The sequence below is a fragment of the Phacochoerus africanus genome, chromosome 2, assembly GCF_016906955.1.
Source record: "Phacochoerus africanus isolate WHEZ1 chromosome 2, ROS_Pafr_v1, whole genome shotgun sequence".
Lineage (NCBI taxonomy): Eukaryota > Metazoa > Chordata > Mammalia > Artiodactyla > Suidae > Phacochoerus > Phacochoerus africanus.
The window spans coordinates 232,925,489-232,953,326 of NC_062545.1; the positions used below are offsets into that span (position 1 = coordinate 232,925,489).

The 27,838-nt window shown below is 41.0% G+C and overlaps 1 protein-coding gene across 1 annotated transcript in view; it reads right to left on the reverse strand.

Moving 5' to 3' along the window:
* Positions 1-27,261, reverse strand: part of LOC125120082 (guanine nucleotide-binding protein G(q) subunit alpha) — a 300,978-nt gene extending 273,717 nt beyond the window's left edge. The window contains exon 1 of the mRNA XM_047767808.1: positions 26,549-27,261. Within this exon, the coding sequence (XP_047623764.1) occupies positions 26,549-26,684 (136 nt within the window). The 5' untranslated portion in view covers positions 26,685-27,261. The remainder of the gene's footprint in view (positions 1-26,548) is intronic.
* Between the last annotated feature and the right edge of the window lie 577 nt (positions 27,262-27,838).

The following is a 27,838-nucleotide window of genomic DNA, read 5'->3' on the forward strand; positions in this document are numbered from 1 at the left end:
AAAAGAAATATATACCCCTGTCCCAAAAGATCCCAATTCATTAGAACTGTCTTCTTCCCCTGAAATATGGAACCAGCCAAAAAATAAAAATAAAGAAGTGCTGCTTTTCAAACACAAAAAAGTCTGTCTTAGAGGAAAAAACTCTACCAGACAGTAAGGGATAGGGATAAACCTACTATTGCTTTTTCCCCCATTTCTTAGCAAGTGTCTAATTAGTACTGGGGGGGAAAATCTGAAATCTTACAATTAAAACATTCTTAAGCATCAATTAAACTGAGATATAGTACTTTTCCCCTTTTGTTTTATCATGCTTTCAGAAACAATGCTTATCTGAAGGTCTCCTGAAATTTGCCTTTTGTAAATTTACTGCAAAGTGATGATGGAAGTTGAGATATTTACATAATGTGTGCTAACTTAAAACTCTCTAGAGTAACAAATAAAGCAAGGTTTGAGACTAACCTTCTAACTCACAAGGAGAATATTTTGCAATGTAACATAATTTTCTTAACCTCGGTGATATGACCTTGGCTTGATGGGGTAAAAGATCATATGAGGTGACTGGATGCATTTCTTGGCCTGCCTGGAATAAATTTCAGTTCTCTGTTAGTGAGGTTTAGCACTGTGTGTAATGTTATTCCTCATGAAAATGAGAGAGAGGTGCCAAGCATTCTTTGCCACCTGGATTGTTGGGCTTGACCAGAATATTTCACCAAAGCAGATTCTGCCCATCCTACAGTCAGAACTAAATTGACATTCAGAGGCCAGACTGCATTTGTACCCTAAAAAGCACTGATACAGAAACTAAGTCTTTCTGGTTTCGAGATATCCTATTCATCACCCAGGAACTAAAAGGAAAGGAACAATCATCAGGAAAACACGTGCAATAAAAGAATTAGTACTAAGATCTGCCCTTATCTTTCCTTTTTAGCTGGAAAAGAACACTTGAAAACACACCAAAGAGCAATCTAAAAGATGATCTTTTTTTTTCAAACAAAGGACACTTGTGAAAATGAAAACCTTGAGACCAAAATATCTAATTTTAATTAAAGAAAAAAAATAATTGTATAAATACAGATTCTTTTTTTTTCTTTTGGCCACACCCACGGCACGTGGAAGTTCCTGGGTCGGTGATCAAACCCACACCAGAGTAGTGACCCAAGCCACATCAGTGACAAGGCCAAATCCTAACCCACTAAGCCATGAGGAAACTCCTAAATACAGATTCTAAGGCTGATAAATTTATTCACCGCATTCCCTTGCCCAGGCAAGCCACCCACTGGAAGAAGGGAAGACATGAAAAAAAAAAAATCAAACAGCCTCTGCACCATCTGATTTACCATGAGTTCTAAGAATTTATATGCAAGAACATACAAAAAGGATTAGAAAAAAGCACTCATGTAGCGATGCATTATTAATTTCAATTTCAACAGATATGAATTACACCTCATCTGCTCAAAGTAAATGTCAGCACAACTCCATTTTTTTTTTCTTAAAAGGAATCTTAATCATTGAAATTACAGAAGAAGCACACTTACAAAAAGGGACGCTCCTAAAACAGCACTTTGGTACATCAAGGCTACTTCCACACGCAATCCTTACCTCGTGAGAGTCCACACAGCCTGGAACCCAGCCATAATTTATCCCTACACAGTCAGCATATCTTTAAAACTGAGGTCTGGCTTCCAAGGCTGAAACCTCCAGAAAAGCATACAATATCTTGTTAACTATGACTGGATTTAGGACAGTGTGCCCTGTTGTAAATCCAGGTATGGAACAATTTTAAAAGGTTTGTAGAAAGGCCAATTTTTTTTTAGGATGGCTCTCATGGGTAAGAGAGAAGGAAACAAAAAGGACATGGGCCATTTCAACAAGCTACAACAATCGGGGCTTCAACAGAATACATTCTGGTAAATTACCAAATTAATGAAGAAATAAACTTCCTCCTATAGCACTGCTTATGAGGAATAAACCTGTTTTTCCAACAAGATGAGACCCACAACAGTGACATTAAGGTGTGTTTGAGCAACACGCATACACATGGGCAGGGAGAAAGATTGCCCCTCCGCAGGTAATATGCTCAAATCATCATACCGTTACTTTTTCAGTTAAAAGTTCTAGAAACAGGCAATATCCTGGGCTGCCCTCTGTCCAGAAATCAATATCCGCCCACTGTGAAGAAGGGCCTTCTACCTGTGACTGAAAGCCACTCGAGCAAAGGTCAGATTCAAGAGACAGGTTGTAAGAGAAGACAAAATCTCTTAATTTTTTTGCTAAAGAAACAAAATAATTTACTATCAGCTTATCTTCCACCATGATCACCACCATCCAAATGGAAAGACTGAGTTTTTTTCATATTAAATTATACACACATATACATACATCATACACGGAAACACAGACACACTGAATAAAACCACTTCCACTCAACCACTGAATTTCCTAAATGAGGAAAGTTTAATGTAATTGCTAAAAATGTGAGCATGATGTCAGATTCTGTAAAATAAAGTACACAGAATTTTAAGTTGGCTTTCTCTCTTTAAGAACTACTTGCTTTGGAGTTTCCATTGTAGCTCACTGGGTTAAGGAACCAGCGCTGCCGCAAGCTGCAGCACAAGTCGCAGATACAGCTCAGATCCGGTGTTCCCAAGGCTGTGGGGTAGGCCGGCAACTGCAGCTCCAATTCAATCCTTGGCCCGGGGAATTTCCATATGTTGCAGGTGTGGCTGTAAACAAACAAACAAACAAACAAAAACCCAAAAACTACTTGCCTTCTGGGGAGAAAAAGAACAATTAAGCCGATTTGGCTGTAAAGAAAATAGATACCAAATGAAACGTGCTTCTCCAAAAATACTCCTTTTCTCTAACACTGGAAATTAGATCAGAAAGGACAAGGAATAGAGAAAATGCTCCTTTGCTCCTCAATGATAATGCCCATTATAAACTGACCAGCAACCTAAACCTCAGGATGTAAGGAGAGAATAAAACAGACCAGGCACAGTGTGCACTGGCAGGGGTGCTAGCACCTTCCAGCCACATCCCCACCCCCACCCAAAGGCTGGGCAGTGAGAGCTCCACTGAAGCAGGACAACCGAAACTTCCATGACAAGAGACCAGGCCACCCGTCAATGAAAGAGGAGCAGCTGTACCTTTCTGGATTTCTCAATTTCTTTTTATATCAACACAAATTAAATCCCAAGGTCAAATTCAGGTAGTATACTTTTGGTTTCATTTACTTTTGATTAAGTAAACAACAAACAAATAACCAAATCAGGAGGTCCCCACCTGGCTCAGCCTAACAAACTCCATGAGAACACAGGTTTGATCCCTGACCTCGCTCAATGGGTTAAGGATCTGGTGTTGCCATGAGCTGTGGGGTGGGTCACAGACGTGGCTTGGATCCCATGTTGTTGTGGCTGAGGGGTAGGCCAGCAGCTATAGTTCTGATTTGACCCAGCTGGGAACCTCCATATGTTGTGGGTGTGGCCCTAAAAAGATCAAAAAAAAAAAAAAAAGAACTACAGATTCATAATAAATGATGGACTGTGGGGATGTGTTCTGAAATCTAATACCTTCTGTACTTTACTGGCAGAAGTAACAAAAGCACTCATCTTAACATAATTCTTTATGAATCTTATTGTGATAGGTTCATCTGCTTCCTTTGAAAATGAACTGGGAAAGAATAAAAATACTAAGAGTCGGGGCGGGGGGGGGGGGGGGGGGGGACTGAAATGATCTCGACCTTGGAAAGATGTTCCCAACAGAATCAGGATGAAATTGAATAGGAGTAAGAACTCTTAAAAAAAAAAAAAAAAAGGAGTTCCCATCGTGGCGCAGTGGTTAATGAATCCGACTGGGAACCATGAGGTTGCAGGTTCGATCCCTGCCCTTGCTCAGTGGGTTAAGGATCTGGCGTTGCCGTGAGCTGTGGTGTAGACTGCAGACGCGGCTCGGGTCCCGCGTTGCTGTGGCTCTGGGAATCTCCATATGTCGTGGGAGCCTGGGAATCTCCATATGTCATGGGAGCGGCCTAAGAAATAGCAAAAAGACAAAAAAAAAAAGAACTCTCAGCAACCGGACTGGGGCGGGGGGAGGGGGGGATATGTAAATATATAGTAAATGCAAAAATGTACAGGATTGTATATAGATCATAGATGACCATAGGTCAAAAACAAGGCTAGCAAGGTAGTACTGTATTGAAAAAAAATCAGTAACAACTATCAAGGTACTGGTAGAGAAAAGTTACAGAAGCCTTCCGCACGCAAAGTTGTTGTTTTGTGGGATGATTCATTTGGACAAAAGACCAAGACTTCTGAAGTTACATGCATCTCAGTCCAGAAGATGCAGAAATATGACCTACTCTGACATCATAAAAACCTATCTCAAGCCTAGCTAGGTTCCCTTGTGTTGTGTTTTGTTTTTCTTAAGAAGAAAACAGGAGTTCCCATAGCGGCACATAGGAAACAAATATGACTAGGAACCATGAGGTTGCAGGTTCGATCCCTGGCCTTTCCCAGCGGGTTAAGGATCCCACATTGCCTTGTAGGTCGAAGACACAGCTCAGATCTGACATGGCTGTGGCTGTGACTGTGGCCTGGTGACCTCCATATGCTCCAAGTGCAGCCCTAAAAAGCCAAAAAAAAAAAAAAAAGAAGAAGAAGAAGAAGAAAACAACTGGGATGATAAAGGACAAGAAGTTATTCCTGCCTTATGAGAAATGACAGAAAAAACTCATAACGTTAAACATAAAGAAAAAAGCAAGCCCCAGAAGTGTCATGAGGACAATTTCAGTTATTTGGAAAAGTAGGTGTGTTCCAGTGGGTTCCAGAGTCCCAGTGTCCCCAAAGGACGGATCCTGAAACTAGTTTCAGGACAGGTTTCAGCTCAGTATATGAACACCTTGGAAGCAACGCAGACGACCAAAGAGAAATAATTCCTCTTGGGGGACGAATCTCCCATTGCTGAGTGTAGAGAGGAACAAAATAACAATAAAGTGGAGGATGTTATAGAGGTGAATCAAGAACGGGGTGCAAGCTTGGACTTTAAAGCACATAAGAGATGCTATAATTATAACTCTCTATGAAAGACTTCACATGGGTTAATTATAGTCATCAAGACTCATAAGGCAGACTTCCTGGAAAGAAGGCAGAGTGCTCTAAAAAACAATAACAACTTCCTTTCTACCCTTCAAAATGTACAAAAGAAAAAAAAAGTAGAGAGGAAACCTCATCTTTGTTAATAATAGCAAATGGCTTATCAACCAGAAGCAATACAAACAGACCAGAGAGAGAAAACCTGCAGTGGTCTATTCATAGCTCCTCCACTGGTAATAAAATGCAGTGTTGAGGGAAGCAAGTGGAAAAGGTTCCTGGTATTCCCCAACTTGAAGGAGTAAGTAACTTCTTACTAGACTCACCTCCACTACCAGTGGAGGTGCTAGAGACACTACACAGCCAAGCAATCCCAGTCTCTCCCTCTGATCTGGAAGTGCTGAGGGCTGAAAGCAGACCCATGCATACTGGTCTAAGAATACAGAGAGATATAGCCAAAAGGTGCACAGAACAAAAATCCTGTAAACAGCGAGGCATCATTGCTCATCAAATAAGAACGATTTCTCATCACACTGGCTGGCTCTTCCAAAGGGAAAAGAAAAATGGAACTGGTTGTAAAATACAATAATATTATGAAAAACAAAGGTCACAGACTGAAGCTGCCCACTGCCACAGAGCCCCTCCTACCACCCTACTCCAACAACTGAATGGCTAAAAATAGAAAATATACTATCATCTTCCAGCGCTCCAGCTCAAGTGCTAAGGGAAAGACACACACAGACCCAAGACAAATAGGGAAGGAAGTCAATGAGATTCCACCCACACTATCTTTGGACATACAGTGGGGCAGGACAGAATTTGGAGCATTCCTAAGAACAAATGAAGACGAAGCACAGAATGTGCAGGAGGAAAATGAGGAGAACATTTGGAAGATTTACTCTAGGAAACGAAAGAAAAAAATAAAGTATAACTACTTCGTACTATCCAGAAAATTTAAGGAAATGTGGACTGTTTGAAATAGGGTATTACAAGAATAAAAGAAAATTGTCAGAGCTAAAAAGGGAAATAAGGAGAAAAAAATAATATCGAAGAGCTTAAATATGTACAGCAGGTACTTCTGTCATTTAAAAACTACCTATTGGAGTTCCCGTCGTGGCGCAGTGGTTAACGAATCCGACTAGGAACCATGAGGTTGCAGGTTCGGTCCCTGGCCTTGTTCAGTGGGTTAACGATCCAGCGTTGCCGTGAGCTGTGGTGTAGGTTGCAGACGCGGCTCGGATCCTGCGTTGCTGTGGCTCTGGCGTAGGCCGGTGGCTACAGCTCCAATTGGACCTCTGGCCTGGGAACCTCCATATGCCGCGGAAGCGGCCCAAAGAAATAGCAAAAAGACAAAAAAAAAAGTAAAATAAAATAAAAACTACCTATTGACATTGACATTTCTATGCCCAACACTGTCAAATCAGTACTGCAGATAAAAAATTTGAAAAAATCACATAAGAAAAAAGGATGGAGAAATGAAGCAATCAGAGGGAAGTTGACAGCTTTGGCAGAGAATCAATAGAAATCCAATACTTACATTACCAATATGCTTATTAAACAAAGAAAAAAATTGCTGGGGGATGGAGAAAATACTGAATGATAAATTGGGAGAAATCCTTAAAATAAAAGACTATAATAAATATATGGATGAAATGGTTCAGAGTTTTTCAGGATAAATGATAAAGACTATAAAACACTGAAACAAAACCTAGTGAAGTTATTAAACTTCTAATGTTAAAGAAAGAAAGAAATATCCAAACAGAAAAAGCAATCATGGAGTTCCCTGGTATGCAACAGGTTAAGGATCCAGCATTATCACTGCTGTGGCTCAGGGAGCAGCTATGGCACTGGTTCCATCCCTGACCCTGAAACTTACACATGCCACAGGTGTGGCCTGAAAAAAAAAAAAGCAAATAACACAAGCAAAAAATCCAGACTTCCTGCAGACTTCTTCTCATCAAATTTAGATCTCAGAGAACAATGGAGCAACATCCACCTTGGGGCAAGCAATACAGATAGAAAAGAGGTGTAACCCAAGAATTCTATACCCATATAAGTCGTCATTAACATGTGAATGCCACAGAAAAGCCTCAAATACACAAGAACTGAGAGAATATATCATCCATGGACCCTTTGTGAAATAGCTGAAAGTAGAGTCCAGTCAACTCATAGGTGAATGAAAATAAATAAATGTATACAATTAAAGAAACTGAGATATGAAATCTCTGGTGATAAGCATATATTTAAATACTAAATTAATGCAAAATATGTAGTTTTAACTGCAGGCACAAACAGATATAAGTATTAAAATTTCTGAGTGAAAACTGAATAATAAATAAGCAACACAACAAAATACTTAGATGAGTTTCTTTAGGCTTAACTAGAAAGGATTCCCTGTTATCATAGCAGGTACTGAATATGAAATCAAAGGATTAAGAATTTTTTAAAGTTTGAAAATAACTCTATGCATGATCACCAAACTATGGAATCATTTTTGAAATGTTAAAGATCACACTGGGTGCAAGATCAAATGCTAACTTTATGCCAGCAAAGATGAACAAAAAACACTGAAGAAGAATACATATGAAAAGAGAAAAGCAAACCATTCCAGGATTAAGTGTAGATATAGTGAATCTGAATAATCAGGAAGCTGTCATCAAGGGGGGAGTAAAAGAGACAAAAAGTGAATTAAAACAATAACCATGGAAGTGATTTTGAATACCATGTACACCTCTCATTCCAAATACCCTTTTTAAAATTAAAGACAGATAATTTCAGTTTTCCACATGTGCACCATTTCAATGACCATCAATAAGCTGTAGAGACAGACTTGAACTTTTAGAAAAATTGTCCTTAGCCATGAACAAATTTATGTTGTTCTTACAGCATTCGATACATTCGATATGGTCTCAGAGAAGATAAAGAAAATAAAATATATGTATGAAATAAAATGTGTTAATAGTACTATTAGATATTAAGATATAAAGAATATAAGGAACCTTTTTTTTTTTTTTTGGCCACACCTACAGCATGTGGAAGTTCCCAGGGCCGAGGATCAAACCCATACCACAGCAGTGACAACACTAGACCTTTAACCTGCTGAACCACAAGAGAACTCCTGAAGAACCGTTTTAAGTCTGGTATCACTAACTTGTCTATATTAGACAGGAGTTAAAGAAAAAAATTCAGAACATGCCATTAGAATGCCAGGGAAAACAGAGAATGGAAATAATATAGATCAGGGGTTGGTAAATTACAGCCAGAGTACCAAATCCAGCTTACAGCCTGTTTTAATAAATAAAATTTTACTTGGACATAGCTGCACTCATTCATTAATAAAATATTTATGACAGAATTAAATAGTTACACCCCAAATCTAAAAATGGAGTTACCATCGTGGCTCAGCAGTTAGTAAACCCGACTAGCATCCATGAGGACATGGGTTTGATCCCTGGCTTCTCTCAAGGCGTTAAAGATCCAGCGTTGCTATGAGCTGTGGTGTAGGTCTCAAATGTGGCTCAGATCTTGCATTGCTGTGGCTGTGGTGTAGGCTGGCAGCTACAGCTCCCTAATTGGACCCCTAACCTGGGAACCTCCATGTGCCTCAAGTGTGCCCCTAAAAAAGACAAAAAAAAAGGTAAAAATATTTACTATCTAATCCTTTACAGTTTTTCAATCCCTGTAGTAGCTGAACAAATTTCTCCACTGGGCATGAACAGGACACAATAAATAACTATGGCATCTCTGAAGCTGATAAACTGAGAAACCTAACTTGAAGAATACTACTGAAAGTTATATATAGACTACCAAGAGCAAAATTAAAAGCAAACTACACACTTTTCAAATTATCAGAGGTGGAAAACACAACCAGAAACCCCAATAGAAACCAAATAGCAAAGAAGAGAAGGAAGGAGGGAGGAAGGAATGGAGAGGGGGAAAGAACTGCCAGAAATCAAGAGAGAATCCGAAGACGCAAAAGAACCTCACAACTGTATCTGTTATATTAACAAGCAGAAGGAACTCACCTATTTAAGGGAAAAGATCCTCAAGGTGAGGTTTAAAAACAAAAAACAAATTCTGAGAGCAGCAACGGCAAAGAGATTAAGAAGAGTGGAGGGGGGGGGATGGAGAAATACACAAAGCAAATGGGAACAAAAGAACTACACATTAAATTTTGCTTTATCTGTGTAAATACTCTGCTTTGAGGACCTAGAAAGTGTCATGAGAATTAAATTCACATCATTATAGCATTACTTTTTTATGTAAGCTAATGCTATTATATCTTAAATCAGAATTCAATATAATAATAAAATAATAATAATATATAATAGCATTAACTTAAGAAAGTATATTCGCTATAACGATACGAATTCTCACGACACTTTATACATTCCTCAAAACAGAGTATTCACACAGATAAAGCAAAATTTTCTGGAAATAGCAGAAACTGCCATCAACACTAAAGTAATGGAAGACTAGCTCAATTCTCAGTACTTGGCAGATTCACAATGCAATATAAATGAGAGTCACCACAAGTATAAGCAATAAAATTAAATAACAATATATCTGTGTTATTATACATGTGTGTACATATCCTATGTACCTATAGAACAAAATTTAACTATGTATTAAGCTACAATAAATTCAAAAAGCAAAACAATACGGACCACATTCTCCCATGAAAATGATGTAAGACAAGGAGTAAATAACAAAGGTTGAAAAAAATCAAAACCTCTTGGAAAATTTTAAACTATCTTAAACAATCCTGATTCAAAAATAAAAATAAAAATCATAAAGTTAGAACATCTATAAAAGAATGATATGAATACCAGATAGTAACAAGTAGAAAAATTCAAAGCTTTAGCTTTAAAGTTGTAATTTAAATCAAGAAGATGTCAAAAATAAATAACCTAAAAATTTTTTTAAAATTTTTAAACTACAACCAAAGGAGTTCCTACTTCAATGCAGTGGGTTAAGACCCAGTGTTGTCTCTGCAGCAGCTTGGCTAGTTGCTGAAGCATGGGTTTGATTCCTGCACTGCTCAGTGGGTTAAGGATCCAGCATTGCTACAGCTGTGGTGTAGATTGCAATTGTGGCTCAGATTTGATCCCTGACCAGAGAACTTCTAAAAGCAGTAGGTATGGCAAAAAAAAAAAAAAAGTACAACCAAATAAACCTATAGAAATATCAAAAAAAAAAGTAATAAAGACAAAGCAAAAATAAATTAATAACAAAGGAGCTCCTGTCGTGGCTCAGCGATTAGCAAACCCAACTAGCATCCATGAGGACTCAGGTTAAATCTCTGGCCTTGCTCAGTGGGTGAAGGATCTGGCATTGCAGTGAGCTGTGGTGGAGGTCACAGACATGGCTCGGATCCTGTGTTGCTGTGGCTGAGGTGTAGGCAGCGGCTACAGCTTCGATTAGACCTCTAGCCTGGGAACCTCCATATGCCTCAGGTGTGGCCCTAAAAAGCCAAAAAAAAAAAAAAATTAAAATTAATTAATTAATTAACTAACAACAAGGACACAAAGACCGTACAGTGGAAAAAGAATGTCTTTTCAACCATGGTGCTACAACTAGACATCAACTTGCAAAAGAATGAAATCAGAACCCTACCTCACACCATATACAAAAATCAACTCAAAGTGGATCAAAAACCTAAATGTGAAACAAAAAACTGCACGACTCTTAGAAGAAAACATGGAGGTAGATCTTTGTGACCTTGGGTTTCTTACATGTAACACTAAAAGCGTAAGCAACAAGAGAAAAAATACATAAACTGAACTTCATTACAAGCAAAAGCTTTTGCGTTGCAGCTTTTTGCAAACAGCCAAACTTGTCGTATAACCTTATCAGTTCTATTTTTGCTCGTAGATATTCATCCTAGGGTACTCCAACCTTTCAAAGATAAAAAGGTCAAATTTCTAGAAATATCTCAGTTAATACGGTTGAAGCTAAAAGTGATGAAAACTTAACTAAACCGAAAGTAAACCTAAAACCTAAACTAAATAATAAATTAAGGCATTTATCAGTTATTTTTATAGAGGCAGTTTGGGAGTTCCCACAGTGGTGCAGCAGAAACAAATCTAAGAACTGTAAGATTTCGGATTTGATGCCTAGCCTTGCTCAGTGGGTTAAGGATCTGGCATTACCATGAGCTGTGGTGTAGGTTGCAGACACGGCTCGGATCTGGCATTGCTGTGGCTCTGGCATAGGCTGGCAGCTGTAGCTCAGATTAGACACCTGGCCTAGGAACCTCCATATGCCACAGGTGCAGCCCTAAAAAGACAAAATGACCCCAAAAAAAAGAGGCAGTTTAGAAAAGAAAATGAAGACTTTATGATAGAAATTAATTCAATACAATGCCAATAAAAACTTTTTTTTTTTTTTTTTTGTCCATAAGATTAACAAAAATCTGAGAGTACAATGTGCCAAAACAGTTTCTAGCATATACCAGTGGTGGGAAAGTAAACCAATACAACCTTTCTGAAAGGCAGGGTGGGGATGTGTATCAAAACTTTAAATATGCCTGTATCACTGAACTGATGATCCAACTCTGAGGAACTTATCTGAAAGGGGCACTCATGTAAGTGTACAATGATAGATCCTCTACAATATTCACTACAGCACTGACTACAAAAATAAAAATAAAAATTTAATGGACACTAAATATATATCAACAGAGGTCATGTATAAACAGTGGTTTGCTGGCAAATACTTAACAACTAGTTCTGCAAGGGCAGGGTAAGGGGATTTCTGTGTAACACTTTTCAATTTCTGTGATGTAAATACTACCATCGTGGCTGATTTCAAGCTACAAAAATGATGTCAGTGAATGCAGAGCTGAAAAGAAATGTGTACAACTGGCTTTTATGAGCAGGTGTAAGCTAGCTACAGCATAGCCACTATATGATTCTAATACACTGAAACATCAACAACAAAAAATACACTAGAACACAAAAAAGCCGTAAGTATGATGCAAAGGATTTATATTCCATGGCAAGACACCCACTACATATTACTGAATGAAAAAAGCCAATTACACAGAGAACAGCTTATGTTGTGTAATCTGGGATAGTGTGAATTTATATGTTTAAGTATTTCATGTTCATTTTGAAAGAAAAAGAACCCTACAACAGTGATGCGTAAACATTATATTCAATCGTTTCACCCATAACAGGAATAGTAAATCTGACTTTCAGAAAATATCTAAACCAGTTAAGATTTTTATTTAAAAAAAAATGAATAGCAAAAGATCAGCAGATTTGGCTTCAAGGCAATTTAAAATGTCTGTATTAAATAACATACAAAGAAAAAGAAAAACAACAGACTGAGGTTATTTTCAGTAAATACAAAAAAGGCTAATTTCGTTTGTATGTTCAGAGCTCATAAATGGGCAATGGAAATGAAGCGACAACTTACACAAGAAATTCAACTAAAACAAACGTATGGGAAAATGGTCATTCTTAATAGTAATCAAACAAGCGCAAATTCTTAAATTACGTACCATGATTGGCCTACTAATTTACTGATAATCTCATAATACTGTCCATGATGTTGCAAACTGTATATGATAATTTCAGAATATCTTTAAGGTATTCGAGAGCTATAATGTGTATAAATGTATGTAATCGAGAGCTATAAAATTTTCCCTATCCTCTTAGAGGTAACATTTCTATCCAACTATTCTAAGAAAAGTGTGTAAGTGAATGTGTGTGTTTTTAAAATAAAATTCTATCTCCATCAAGAACTCCATCACAGTATTACTTTGAAAATGGAAAACATTCAGAGAAACCTAAATGTCAGTTAAAAATAAAAAAAGAGGGAGCTCCTGCTGTGGCACAGTGGGTTAAGAATCTGACCTCAGTGGCTTGAGGTTCGATCCCTGGCCCAGCACAGTGGATTAAAGGATCCTGCATTGCCGTAGCTATGGCTTGGATTCAATCCCTAGCCAGGGAACTTGTATACGCCAGAGGTGCAGCCATTAAAGGGAAAAGAAAGAAAAAAAAAAAAAAAAAAACGAGCAAGCAGGTTAATATGTATCCTCTAATTCATTATCATACAGCAATTCCAAATGTTAATATGAAGTTTATATAGCCACACAGAAAATGCTTACAATATAATGTTAAATTGTATAGTATGATCACAGACAGGCAAGAAACAAAAAAATAAAATAGACTAGAAAGGAGCATTTAAAAAAAAAGTTTCTTATGTTAAATGAGTACATTTTGGATAAACTTATGAATAAAATTTAAAGCCTTTCATATGTTGTCTAAAATTCTATTGCATTATTTATAAAATTTCAAAATTACTGAAAAAAAAATGAAAAATAATATTAACATAAGGGCTATTATTACTTCAAAGGCCATCATGAAAACAATATAACAGATTTCTTAAGAAAGTAAGAAATTCCTTTTTTTTTTTTTTTGCTTTAGGGCCACGGAGGTTCCCAGGCAAGGGGTCTAACTGTTGCTACAGCTGCCAGCCTACGCCACAGCCACAGCAATGCCAGATCAGAACCTCGTCTGCAACCTACACCACAACTCATGGTAACGCCGGATCCTTAACCCACTGAGTGAGGCCAAGGATCAACTCATGGTTCCTAGTTGGATTCTTTTCCACTGCGCCACGACGGCAACTCCAACAATGTAAGAAATTCTTATGTGGAAGAAAGTAAATATTTCTTGACTCAAACATTGTCTATTTAATACGATAGATTTTCTCATTATTAAACTTTTTAAACTATTTTCGAAAGCAACCATAATACCAGAGGATATTTATCTCAAGTGCTCTTCTTTATTTCATTCCAAAAAGAAAATAAAAAATGATATAAATTCAGTCAGTAGCATACTGCTTGAATATATATTATGGAAAGGAAGAATATTTTTAATAGAAAAAAATAAATATCATGTGACTCTGTGATTCAGTACTAGGGATGTACAAAGCATTAATTGATTCTGAGAAGGATACATTGTAATTTGAGTAGCAATTCAGAGATAGACCCTAGGGATTTAGAAAAACCCTACTGGAGAATCCCTGTTCCCATAATAAGCATGGCCTGGAGTATAAAGACCTACAGAAAACGTGTTTCTCAAAGGACATATCTGATGATTTTAGCAGAAATATATACGGAGTCAAGATTTCCCTAAAGAAATATTAATTAAATCTTATGATTTTCTCCATCAAAATGCAACCCATTATCAAGATTGTATAGATAAGGGAAATACAAATTATTTATCAGAAACTGATCAAGCAACATACAGGTTATCTTCTCCCAGAAGATCGGAAACTTATGGGACTTCTCATTCCAAGAGCTGAAATGTGCCCCCCAATTTTTTTTTTCCAGTCCTTTTAGGGCCGCACCCGAAGCATATGGAGGTTCCCTGGCTAGGAGTCAAGCCAGAGCCAAAACAACTGGCCTATGCCACAGCCACAGCAATGCCAGGTCAGAGCCACGTCTACAACCTACACTACAGCCCATGGCAATGCCAGATCATTAACCCACTGAGTGAAGCCAGGGATTGAACCGGCATTCTCATGGATGCTAATCAGATTTGTTTCCACTGAGCAATGAAGGGAACTCCCCCAGTTTTTTAGTCACTTCTAATGTGCTTCAGATAACATCTTAGATGGTAACCTAACACATAGTAGGAGATACTAGGATACTCATACGATATCCCAGTCATTAGTCCTTAAACACATCAAGGCCTTTTCATCTCCAGAATCCATGTCCGGTCCAAGCGTGGCTCCAAGAGGAGCAGGTATTATGATAATTCATTCGTTCTTAACCCACCAGGGAGTGACTGTTAATACAAAAAAAAAAAAAAAATTGAGGCTGATTTCAAATATCTTTTGTTTCAACACTTATTAGCTCTGCTCTCAAATTATTCAAAATTATTCAAGTTGTTCAAAAAATATTTGCCTACATTTTGAATCAAGAAATCCTCTCAAGGTAATTCTATCAGGGACAAATGCAGCCCATTTTGAATGCTGGTCATAAATTGGCTTGAGGAACTTTGAATAAATCTACTCCCTGGACCTGCACATGATAGCTCAGAATGGCAACAGCCTGTAAGAGAACACAGCCAATACACAGGTACCTTTCTCAGCTAAAAATTCTAAGTCACTTCTATATTACATGCCTCCACCCCAACATGAACCCACTTGGCAAGAATATCTCATAACACAATTTATCTACTCATTGCCTCAGGCAACTAAAAGGTACTCCATTGGAGGAGAAGCAAGCCACTTAAAAGCAGATTTCCCGGGCAAGAGAAATCTTAATAACCCATCACCAGATTAGCAGAGTTCTCAATACAGTAATATATGCATCTCTATCACCTTAAACAGCTAACAGGAAAAAATAAAAAACAAAAAGCAAAATCAAAAACAAAAAAAAAACCTTTTAAGGGGGCCTGATTATAAACTTTCTTTCTTTTTTTTTTTTTTGTCTTGACGCCATTTCTTGGGCCACTCCCGGGGCATATGGAGGTTCCCAGGCTAGGGGTCGAATCGGAGCTGTAGCCACCGGCCCACACCAGAGCCACAGCAACAAGGGATCTGAGCCGCATCTGCAACCTACACCACAGCTCACGGCAACGCCGGATCGTTAACCCACTGAGCAAGGGCAGGGATCGAACCCGCAACCTCGGATTCGTTAACACTGTGCCACGACTGTAACTCCCTAAACTTTCTTTTTAATGTGTGGACGGTTTTTCTCAGGACACAGCATGACATGAGCTTTCTGCCTTAAACCATCTAACCACCTCTCTCTACCTAGAGAGTGTGTGCAACAAAAACACCCCCCCAAACAACCCAGACTTCTATGTGTGCTCATCTTCCAACACAGGATCTGGAAAAGGAAGAGCACAATAGAGGTGACAATGATGAAGAAACACTGTAGGGCAGTGGAGCGGACAAGAGGAAGAAGCAGCATGGGCCAGGCTCTTCCTAATCAAAGTCACCGACTCAACAGGGCACCTCTCCTTTGCTCTCCTCTCCTTCCTCCCTTCCCTCCAGAACCTTGGGAATACATGGCTGCACCACCCCTACAAGTAGCAACACCCTCCACCCTGCCAAGCCCCACCAGATTCCCTGAGGACTCTCCCTCACCTGCCACTGTTCTCCCTTTCCCTGCACCTGTCCAATTCCAAAACTGAAATCAAGATAAGTGAGCCTGACGCTGATAAGATAACAAAAAGGCCGTGGGCCAGGAGGAAAGTAGGGGACAAGAATGCCAGATGCCTGCCTGGAACATCCAATGGAACTGGGTCCTTGCAACAATGTTTCTCCAGAACTAGAAAGAGTCTGGCTGTTCCTGCTTTGCTCATAGAGCCCTTTCTCCAGAACGCGCAGACAAGGAACACAGGAAGTTGCTTTCTTTCTTTTCTTTTAATTTTTCTTTTCTTGGCTTTTTAGGGCCGCACTGGTGGTATACGGAAGTTCCCAGGCTAGGGGTCAAATCTGAGCTACAGTTGCCGGCCCATACCACAGCCACAGCAACTCAGGATCCAAACCACGTCTGCGACCTACACTACAGCTCACAGCAGTGTGGGATCCTTAACCCAAGCGAGGCTAGGGATCAAACCAGTGTCCTCATGGATGCTAGTCAGATTCGTTTTCGCTGAGCCATGACAGGAACTCTGGAAGTTGTTTTCTTAAGTTTCTCTGATCATGGCCATGACAACTAAGGGCACAGCAAATTATATGTATATGTAAATATCATTTAAAACAAAAAAGTATGAAAACTCCTTACTTTATATTATGAATGTGTCCACCATTATCTGTCCTTCTGGCTTCAATGAACATGCCAAGGAGCAAATGGGCACAGTAACGGAAGAAGAAATGGACACAAGTGATCCATCCAAGGGTTAATTCCAAATCTTTCCTGGAAGGCCAGGCAGTAAGGACCAGGAAAAAGGGACCGACTGGCTCCAAATACAAAGCAGAGTGCAAAATGCCCCGTCAGGATGTCGGAGGCACCCCCAAGTGCTCAGGCTCAATGAGCCAACCTGCTCTCACTGAAAAGGGCAGAAATGGGCTTGGGCAGCAGAGATTCTTTGTTGGCAAGTGAAAAGCACTGCTTTAAGCCCCATGAAGAAAAAGTAGTGAGTGAAAGGCAGCTGCTTAAGAGTATCTATGAAAACACACCCAGGCCTGAGCAGGGCAGCTCAGGAACCCCACGCCTCTCAGGCTCCATGCCTCCCTGGATGTCGCCCTTCCTGCAGGAAGCAAGAGACCCATGCTGATATGACAGGAGGCTTTTGATAGCACTCCCTGTGAAGGCACTGAGACTATCAGCAGTGTGCCAGGCGGCCCGAGGGGCAGCTCTGCACAGACCTGCTAAGGCCTCCTACCCAGGACCATCTGAGCCGCCTGTAGTGGGGAGGAGTCCATCGGACCCGGTATTGCCTCTGGAGATGGTCCATAACCCTGGAGATAGCTGGGGCTCAGGAGCCTCGTCCAGGGGTGAGTTTGGGGGAAAACTGGCAGAGATGCCAAAGCTTCGGAGGGGAAGCAGTAAAAGCTTCAAAGTTCAACCAGCCCTTAGATTTGGTCCAATTTCTTCATTCTATGACTTTTCTGTAGAAATAGTAAAGGAGCAAAGAAAAAAAAAAACACCCTTGGTTAGCTCAGGGAGTAAGGGCAGTACTTGATCTCCTGTTACAAGCTTTTGAAAAGATACTCATAACTACACTAACATGCAGAACCACAGGAGTATTTCATCATTGGGTCAAATAACTTTCACAAAGCCAGTGTGCCACTGTTTTTGTATGATTTACCAATTTTCAAAAAATATAACACAAGAGTTAGAAAGAAAAGACAGTTAAAAACTCTTAACATGTACCCTAGCATTCTTTTAAGGGCAAACCAGGAACAAGAATTAAAGTCATCCTGTATTATTAGAACAAGTCACAGGAAATGGGTCAGCTCTTTAGGACAAGAGGAAAATTGCATTTGCCATCTGCAGAAAGAACCTGTAATATAATGAAGGAGCTCTGAAAATCGTAGGTCCTAAAATATCAATTCACATGGCAAGATAATATCATTGCGTCTTTACCTTAAAAAATAAACAAACCCAAAAACCCACTCAGACTGACTGATTATAACAAAAGCAAAGGCTGCTGCTAATGCCACCCTCTCTATCTGGATAGAAACACAGTTAGAAAGAGATATTTTAAGGCTCTCCAGTAACTGAGAGGAGGACTTTCAAATCATTAAATGCGGAAGATGGGCTATTACCCAACACAGGCCCACAGCACCTACTCCCCTTCTAGCAAACACACTGCACCCTATTTTGAAACCCAGTGGCCTGTGATAGATTATCCAGCACTGGATTGCTAGCTTTCTGCTGGTGACCATGAACCAATCTCAAGTCCCTGCCCTCCGGAAAAAGAAGGCGAATTTTACGTTTTGTTCAACAACGTATTTTGTTTTGCAGACCACAGTGTTGCTACAGAAAGTCAACCATTCCAAAAGGCACATTCCCAAGTGTCTTTCTTTTAAATGCATTAAAGCAATCTACTTCCCCTCTCACCAGCTCATAGCCACATGATGTTTGCTATAAGCACCAACTTGAAAGTTCCCTAAATCTTAAAGAAATACACACACCAGAGAATCTAAGGAACCCTTCCTAGAATTTGGTAAAGGAAGCTATGACAAGAGAGTAAATGTGCGGGTGGGAGTCCACAGGAGGATCTTTTGGGGGCCTGTGGCAAAGAGGTGGAAGAGTGAATAAATGAGTAAGTGAGATACTGAAGCATTTCCCTCTAGAAACGACTGGTCAGCAGTCACGAGGAAGTTCATGGAAGATGCCACCAATCACCCCACTTGTCTCTTCACCAAAAAGAAACATAAAACACAAACAATAAAAGTTTAAAAGATAAAAAAAGTTGTCTGTTTTCTTTTCACAGCGGCATGTGAGGCATATGGAAGTTACCACACTAGGGGTTAAATTGGAGGTGCAGCTGCCGGCCTACAGTCTACACCACCACGGCCACAGCAACTGCAGATTCAAGTCAGGTGTACGACCTATACTGCAGTTCACAGCAGCACCAGATCCTTAACCCACTGATCTAGGCCAGGGATCAAATCCGCATCCTTATGGATACTAGTCAGGCTCGCTACCGCTGAGCCACAATGGGAACTCCTGAAAAAAGTTTTTAAAACATAAAAATGAAGCAAAATAAAAATTCTTTTTCAATTTCAATTTTTTTACTAAGTGATCATGATCAAAAAAAAAAAAGTCAAATTCTGGAAAAAGGCAATTAATTCGTGAATTTCAGTTCTCCAAAGGGGGGGAAAAAAACATGAGGCTACCTACCTTTTAGAAAAAACATGAGTATGTTTCTAAACATCACTATCACTTCCTGCAACAGAGCCAAAAAGTCTCATTCCAGCTCTTTTTCTCTAATTTGTGGATCAATTATTGTTCCCTTCTGTGAGGTTTCAGAAATATAATGGCATTAATAACATTCTGGTTCCCAACCGCACCACAATCCATTACACACTTCCTTGAAACAACTATTTTGTTTCCAGAGCAGTCAAATTGCTCACAATCCAAAATTAATCCTGTAATAAAGGTGTGTGGAATTTTCAAATTTCAAAGGACTTGGATGTGTAAATTTTCCATTCAAACTGCTAGATAAACTGCTTTTGACTTTTCAACCCAAAACAACTATGAGAATGTTCAACTGAATCAGTCTCCTGAGTCAATGAGTGAGAAGCACAGGTGGAGACAATGACAACTTCGCCTTTAAAACCAAATTTCTTTTACAGTGCCCCAGGGGGTCCACAAAACACAAAGAGGAGTGATAAGCCAAGGACAAATCAATAACATCCATTAAAAGAAAACAAGATGTTTTAATTTACCCCCTCCAACTGCTCCACTTTCTTTGGGGATCCCAGCTGTCCACCCTGCCCCCATCCTCCTACCCCTACAAGCCCCCAATTACCGAGTCCCAAGTTACCAACAATGGCTGTACACCAAGCTAGACGAGGTGCATCACTAAGCAGCAAAAAAAAAACAAGGGCCACTATCTTTGCCCTCATGCAGCTTCCAATTTAGTTACAAACACAAGTCATTAACAGTTTTCCATTAGCTGAAGGCAAAAAATGATATGCTTGCTCCAAGGAAATAACATACATACATAAAACTCAGGAGTTCAAATTCTCAAGACCATTTGCTTGTCCCAGTTGTGTAATCCTGGGAAAGCTTCTAGAATGGCCTTCAGATTATGCTGTCTTTTTCTTTGTATTAAGAGCCAATAGAAAGGCCAAAGCCAGGAAGGATAAGACTCAACTAGTCCGGCAGAGGGGAGTCAATTGTGAGATGACAAGAACTTTGAAAAGTGCTTGCCAGCCTTACCTGACGGCAAACAAGAAACGAGGAGTGTCTTGTGTAGCACATTATTTTACATTCAGTAGGTGCTTAATATGTGTTCTTATGACCAGAATTCTGTATGCAACTGTTCTTTTTTATGGTATGCCCGATAAAAAAAAGATAAAATTTAGAGGAAATATTTGTTTTCTAAAAACTGTCAAGTGTTTGTTGAATGGATGATCTGAAATATCTTGATACGTTTATTTTTAAATAATACTGATTTTGTTCTTAAAAGTGAAACATGAGGCTTTTAACAAAATAGTCTGCACTGGTTTCAGAAGTTATGGCTAGGTATAAAGGTCAACCCCAGAGCTATTTAGCAAATTCAGTTTTTGGTTCTCAGCACTGCAACATGGATGTTTATTTTGCTTGTAAAACCCAGATTCATGACCATCTAGGATTTATGAACTCAACTGTGACAACATGTTTAGGTCCTTTTTCCCTTTTTACATGTTAGATGAGAAATCAGATTTTTTTACGTATCAGTAGCAATTCATAGGTGATTGTCGAACAACGTCCTATAATTTTATTAGTAACAGCTGTTCATACAAAATAGTGGTCGGGTCTGAGAATAGCTTTCTTTAATGTTATTCCATTCGACAGAGCAAGAGAAAGCATTCACTGTTTACGGTAGCCAGTTATTGCCACAGATTTAATTACCAACAATCACACATTTTACCTTCTATTGCTATTTCACACTTTCCTAGGATTAATTCTGCAGAGATCTTAACATTGCCTACAAGCCATTATAAAAGTTTCTCTCTGAAAAAAAAAAAGTCACTGGCCTCCCCCTTCAACCAGAAAATTAGACTTTAAACTCGTTGCTACAAATACTTGTATTTCCCTCAACCCAAAACACAGAGTCAGGAGAAAACAGATTCTCTCCACCTCCTCAGGGAGAAAGCAATCCTAACCTTCTTAAAATGGCTTCTCTCTCTTCTAAGATGTACCCTTTGAGCTCCCAATTTTTCCTCTACGACACCCAATCCACACTTCCATTAATTTCAACAGAACTAACAGCCTTCCCTTAGAGAAAAACTAACACAAATCCTGGAATCAGAATCATCCTCGGCAAAGCTTGTTCATTTCTTTTCAAGTATAAGTTTGCCTGGATCATGAAGAAAAATGTGTTCCTTTTCTCTGCTAAGTTTAGCATAGCACACAGCCTCACAACTCCAAAAGCTGTTTCAGGTTCTTAGAAATTCATCCGTAATAAAAATCATAACTGTATTTAATAGGCATCTCTGAAAACTGAACATAAGCCATCTCTTACAAAGTACAGCTGGGTTGTTTGATTTTTTTTTTAATGGAAAAGGCTATAAAATTTATTTATAATTAACAAAATGGCTACTAACTTACTCTTCTGGTTCTCCTTTCTAACCCCCAAAAAAATATTTGAATAGATATATTCGAGATAACCTCACTGCTCACTGGGTTTTAATTTGTGCCCCAAATTCCTATATGAAGAAATAATACATAAGCACGAGACTGATGGTTATATGGCAGATCTAGACAATGAATTTACGTGATTCAATGCAAAAATCTGAAGGCTTTGCGATACCATCAGAGCTAGAGTTTTGGTGTTTATGAGCAATGTTCCCACTTCACTCTTCAGATTCAAAGTATAAAGACTTTGTTCCCCCAAAAAAAAATGAAGAAAGAAAAAAAGAGGAAATGCATACAAACAAATCTTGACATTTAGAAACATATTCAACTCTTGAAAGCCAAAAGGGTAGCAAAAAAATAAAACGGGATGGTCTTAAAGGAGCCTCATAAACACCATATTATGGTATTCCAGGGAGATTTCTGTTATTAGGGCGGCTTAGAAGGAAGCCTTCATTCTGCGATTCTGAGTAGCCATCCTAGACAGCCACTAAGCTCTAGGTTAACTCAGGCAATCCACATCCCCATTCTCTGCCCCATAAACTCCACAGAGGGGTCGTGGGGTAGATGATTTTATCCAGATCTGCATGAATGAACTCTCTACACAGTCTAAATTTGTCAGAGCATACCCAGCCTTCCAGGTGTCTTCTTGCTCTGTAACTGCTCAGTTTTCAGGACAAATGTATAGCACTCCAATTGAAAATGTTCTTTTTGCAATTCCTAAAATTTAATCATGCCGTTCTCCTCGTGTAATTACACATAGGTAAATCATAAAAATCTGTTCAGTCACCACCTGTCCTCTAGAGAATTTAAAAATTCACTCTGATGAGGGTATCATCAAGAAAAAGTATACGGCAAAAAGACGATAGGGTTAAATTAGCTTCTACACGAAAAAAAGTAATCAAGATATGGTATGGTTTCTTCCTTTTTGTTCCTTTAAACTTTCATATTTTAAGCATGACTGTTATCATTCCCAAATGCACCCAGCACAGAACTGTAGTACACTGTTCAATAAGTGATGTAACGTATTACATTAACACTTCTCGTCCTGGAATGCATTTCTATTCTACTGGCTCAAAAAATTACACTCAATTTCTTTTAAAAAGATCATCATTTCCTCTCCCACAGAATAATAACATTACATACCCTGCCTCTATAACGTATTCATTGTTTTATGGTCCCAATTTCTACGGTTTTAAATAAGTTTACTCATTCAACAAATACTTACTGAACATTCTATATTAGAGATTGTGCTAGAAGCTGGGGTGTAATAGTGAGCAATATGAAAATAGTCTCTACCTTTCTAAGCTTCCAGTGGAGAAAGGAAGAAAATCTCCAATCACATATGTAATTCAGCTAGAAGCACAAGAACATGTATTTCTTCATCTAAACTGGCCTAAACTCTGCCTCTTCAATAGGTAGAATCCAATCAATAAAAAAAGGTCTACTAAATCCTATTTGATGATTAAGATCTGAAGAGTACATTTCAAAAACATGTAAAATAAAAACAAGTTAGTGGGGGGAAAAAAATCTATCTTCAAGGATCTGAAAACAATTTTTTTTAACATGAATGTCATTGACCGGAAGCAGGAATTCAATGCCACTTGTTTTATATGAACTTAAAGACATATTAAATAGTGTGACTTATGTACTACCAATAGAAATATTTTAGTTAATATTCACAAATATTAATTAATGGAAACATGTACACTACGTCTAGGAAGTACATAAAAACTTCATGTTAAAATATTCTTTTGCATATCTATGTAGAATACAAACACATCTTTCTTTGAGGTGTCTAAGAAAATAATAATATAAATTAATTCAGAGAATGAATAAAGAAAACAACAATTCAAAATATGATATTTTATGGTAGTAGGTTTCTGGGTTCATTTTTTAAAAAGAATAAAAATCAAAATATAGAGCACTATAGAATTTGGAACAGTGGCATAAATGCTGGATACATATCAAGACAGCCCAAGTTTTACTGCCATGCTTTCATCCAAGCAGGTAACCACTATTTTCTCTTTCTAATTTCTCCAATTATTAATATATAAAACTGACTAATTATGTGAACAAATGCAAGGGGCCCCTGCCAAATAAATCCATTAAAATGGCATCATGCTTTGAACTAAAATTTTGAAGATAATTTTACACTGAATTTCATTTAAATAAAAGGGCGACTCCTCAATTTAAATGAAGTAGTTAAAAATATTGGTAAAGCTTTGGAGAGGTTTTATGAATGAAGGTTTGGTGCACTTATCAAAGCAGCACATCAGTAGTTCCTCAAAGGGAACCCCTCCCCAGAACCTTCCCCCGGTTCAAATCATTCATCACTTCTCTCCTAGACTCAAGGAAACGTGAAATCACATGCATACACACACACACACACAAACCTACACTTAGTATATAACACTGACAATGTAAATAGTGTAGGTTCTGCAGTAGTTATGTTACAAAACCAACATACCTAGACATGAACACGTATATTATTTATTTCTTGTAAATAACAGAAAGCTGTATACTTTTTAAATGCTACTAACAAATGTAGGTGCTAGATGGATGTCTTTTTTTTTAACCACTTCTACTAGGCCATATTAGGGAGCTGAGGTGGGGCTGTATTAAATCCTACTCAAAGATCTAATGGGGGGGGGGGAGTTCTTCACACTACTACTTCAAGAGTAAAACTATTTTAATTTTTTCCTCATAAAATTATCTCCAAGTTCAATACTTAAAGCACAATATGTCACTTAAATACACAGTATATATGTAAGTAAGCATCCATCTATGGGTATTTCCCCCAAAGCCCTCCTCCTATTCAAACCTAGGCTCTCAGACAAACCCCTGAGCTCTAACTCATAGCTGTTAGGAACCCACATTTCAGCAATGGGGTAGGCTTGAGACCTCAAACGCCCTATTCACAGCTAAACAGAAACAAATAGACAGTAAACAGGGCAAAAGAAAAACCATTCTAGAGTCACACATGCTTTTCCCCTTAATCATACACTTAACCAACTCTATACATTTCTCTTGCCCTGTCTTCTCATTCTTGAGAATACAGAAAACATTCAACTACACCTTTTCAGCCATTAGAAGTAGCTCAAAATGAGAATAAAACTAAAAATAAAAAGACCTTCCTTTTCCAATTGCAGTTTTCCCCCTTCCCTGGCTTCATTCCCTAAAGCCCACCCCTTTTATCCAGGGTTTGCCTTCTGTTCCTTAAAAACATGTGCACATTTATCTAATCTCATTTTCAAAATGAAGACATTAAACATGTCATGTGAATTAACCATTTGTAACTATTTGTCATCATTATATTTTGTTCCTTCTTGTAAATAATCCAGTACATAAGCAGTTCCTTCCCAAAGGCAATTGGTTCCTTGAACCAGGAGATGGAATGCTCAAGATAAGAAAGAAAATGCATGCTTCTCAAATCAGAATTGACAATACAATATTCTTTTCTCCCAGAAATGTCTGAGAAACATATTTATTATACACGCGAATATCCAGAACACAAGTAGAGACATTTTTCAGGCCTGTTACTGCAAAGCCATTTGTTCTTCCTACCACAACAGCTCAGAGTTATGTCGCCCTGATTTGTATGTGAACGTTGATTCTGAACATTCTATCAGAGATAATAATCAATAAAATTCCTAGACGAGAAATGGTATTTTCTTGCTAACTTAGTGTTAGGACAAAATGATGGGTTATTTTTTAGAGATTAAAGAGAAATTTTTGCTGTTCACTTCCCGTTTTCCTTCTAGCCCAGATTCCAAAGATATTAAAATCCTGTCCGTTTTAAACAAAAGGTTTCTATTTGTTTCCACGGGAGTAATTGAGAGGCTGTACTGGCTTTCAGTAGTAACTACTGTGAATTCAGGCCTACATCTGGGTTGCCTCATTAAACAAAAGATACCCGTCGCTGTCAACAACCACATCGCACAATCTCCTGTATCCCCTCATCTTTATCTGAAAGGAATGGTGGAGAAACATTCCTGTCACCATAAAGAAACTCTTCTGGGTCCCTCCTTTTGGTGGTCTGGTGCACTCGTGTGACACATCTGGGCTTGCCTCCCCGCCTCCCCCCCAATACATAAGCCCCTTTCTTCGAAGAGCCAACCACTGGGCTCCCTCAACATCACTCCTTGGAGAATCCAGCCGCGAGTGTGCCCACCGTTCCACCATTCCCTCTCGACCCCCAAAGCACTGACAATGGCTGCAAACAGGCTACCCCACTGCACGCCATCCCACAACGTGCCCTGGCTCCGCTCGTCACCCTGGGGCGACACACACACAGCTCCCCAACTCCACCACCCCACCGGGCGCCGGGGCCACGACACTGGAAGTTCAATCCTTCAGCCCACCACCCTACCACCGTGCCTCTCCCCGAAGCAATCTGCTAGGTAGCAGATGCACCGCAGATAAACGCGCATCGCTAGTGCACAGCCCTCAGGGATACCAAAAGGCACACGCCAAGGCCCTGGGCAGGGCAGCCCCTACCCTTCTGCGCGCGCGCGCGGGCGTGTACGCGCCCGCGCGAGTGCGGGAAGTGTCCGGGGGCGCGCCCGGGGAGGGCCGGAGCGAGCCGCAGGCGCCCGGGGGCGGGGGCCGCGGTCCCGGGGGCCTGAGGGTGGCGGGCAGGGGGCACAGAGGCCCGGCGGGAGGGCCCGCGGCGGCCAGCCCGGGCAGTACTCACCGAGCAGCAGCAACTTGAGCTCTCGGCGGGCGTCCCGCTTGTCCCTGCGGAGCTGCCGCTCAATCTCGTCGTTGATCCTCCTGGCTTCCTTGGCCTCCTCGCTCAGGCAGCACGCCATGATGGACTCCAGAGTCATTCTTCCAAAGTGCCTCCGCTGCAGCCCCGCCGGCACCCCCTGCTCAACAAGCGCGCACACACACCCTCCCGCCCTCGCTCCCCCGAGGCAGCGGTGGCCGCCGAGCCCCCGCCGCCCGGGCGCGCGTCCGGGACGAGCTCGGGGAACCGCCGCGGAGTCCGCGGCGAGGGCCGGGGCCACCAGGTGGGCCGGGGGTGCGGCGGGAGCGTGCGGCTCGGGCTGCCGGGAGGAGCGAGGCGGGCGCGGGAGGCGGCCGCGGGCGCTGGCTCGGGGGGCGCGCTAGGGAAGGCCGCCGCGCCCGGCCTCGCTCAGACGCCCGCGCCTCCTTCCCCGGGAATGGGCGGCCCGCCTCGCCCCCCGCGCCGCCGCCGCCGCCGCCGAGGCTCCCCTAAGCCGTGCGTCCGGCGGCGAGAGCACATCCACCGGGGCGTCCCCGCAGCGAGCGGCCGCCGACGGCTCCCCACGCCTGGCGCGCCTGCTCCTCACCGCTGCCTGACACGGCTCCCGGGTGCCCTCGGCCCTGCCCGCGCCCACCGCCCGGCTCGCGCGCAAACCCGGCTAGCCGGCCCGCCCGGCCGCCGCGCGCTCCTCCGCCTCCGCCTCCGCCCCCGCCAGGCGCCCACCCCCGGCCTCGATTGCCAGGCGCGGAGCTGCTGCTCAGTGCTCGCCCTCCCCCTCGCCACACACACACATTTTCTTCTTCTCTGAACTAGAGCACAGATCCGGGAGGGAGGCGGCGGCGGCGGCGGCAAGAGGAGGAGGAGGGAGGGAGTGGGCGCGGGAGGAGGGGAGCGGGAGGCGGTGCCTCCCGGCCCCTCCTGGAAGGCTTTCCTGGGCTCGCAGCCGACACGGCGCGCCTCCCAGTGCGGCTCTCGCCTCGCTCGCGCCGCTCGGCGGCTGGACCGGGCCCCTCGGACTCTGCGGGCGCCTCCCGCTCCCGCGCCCGGGGTCTGGCCCGCGGGATCAGCGGTCAAGGCAGTCCCTGGCGGGGGGGCGGGGCCGGGTCGCCGAGGCGCAGCCCGGGCCGCCGCCAACCTGCAGCTGCCGGCCGACCGCCCGGGCGTGGTAAAACGGGAATATGGCGGCCTCCGCCCGCCTTCTGCCCACCGGCCCCGGAACGCGGCCGCGGCCCCACCGGGAAGGCGCGGGACTCA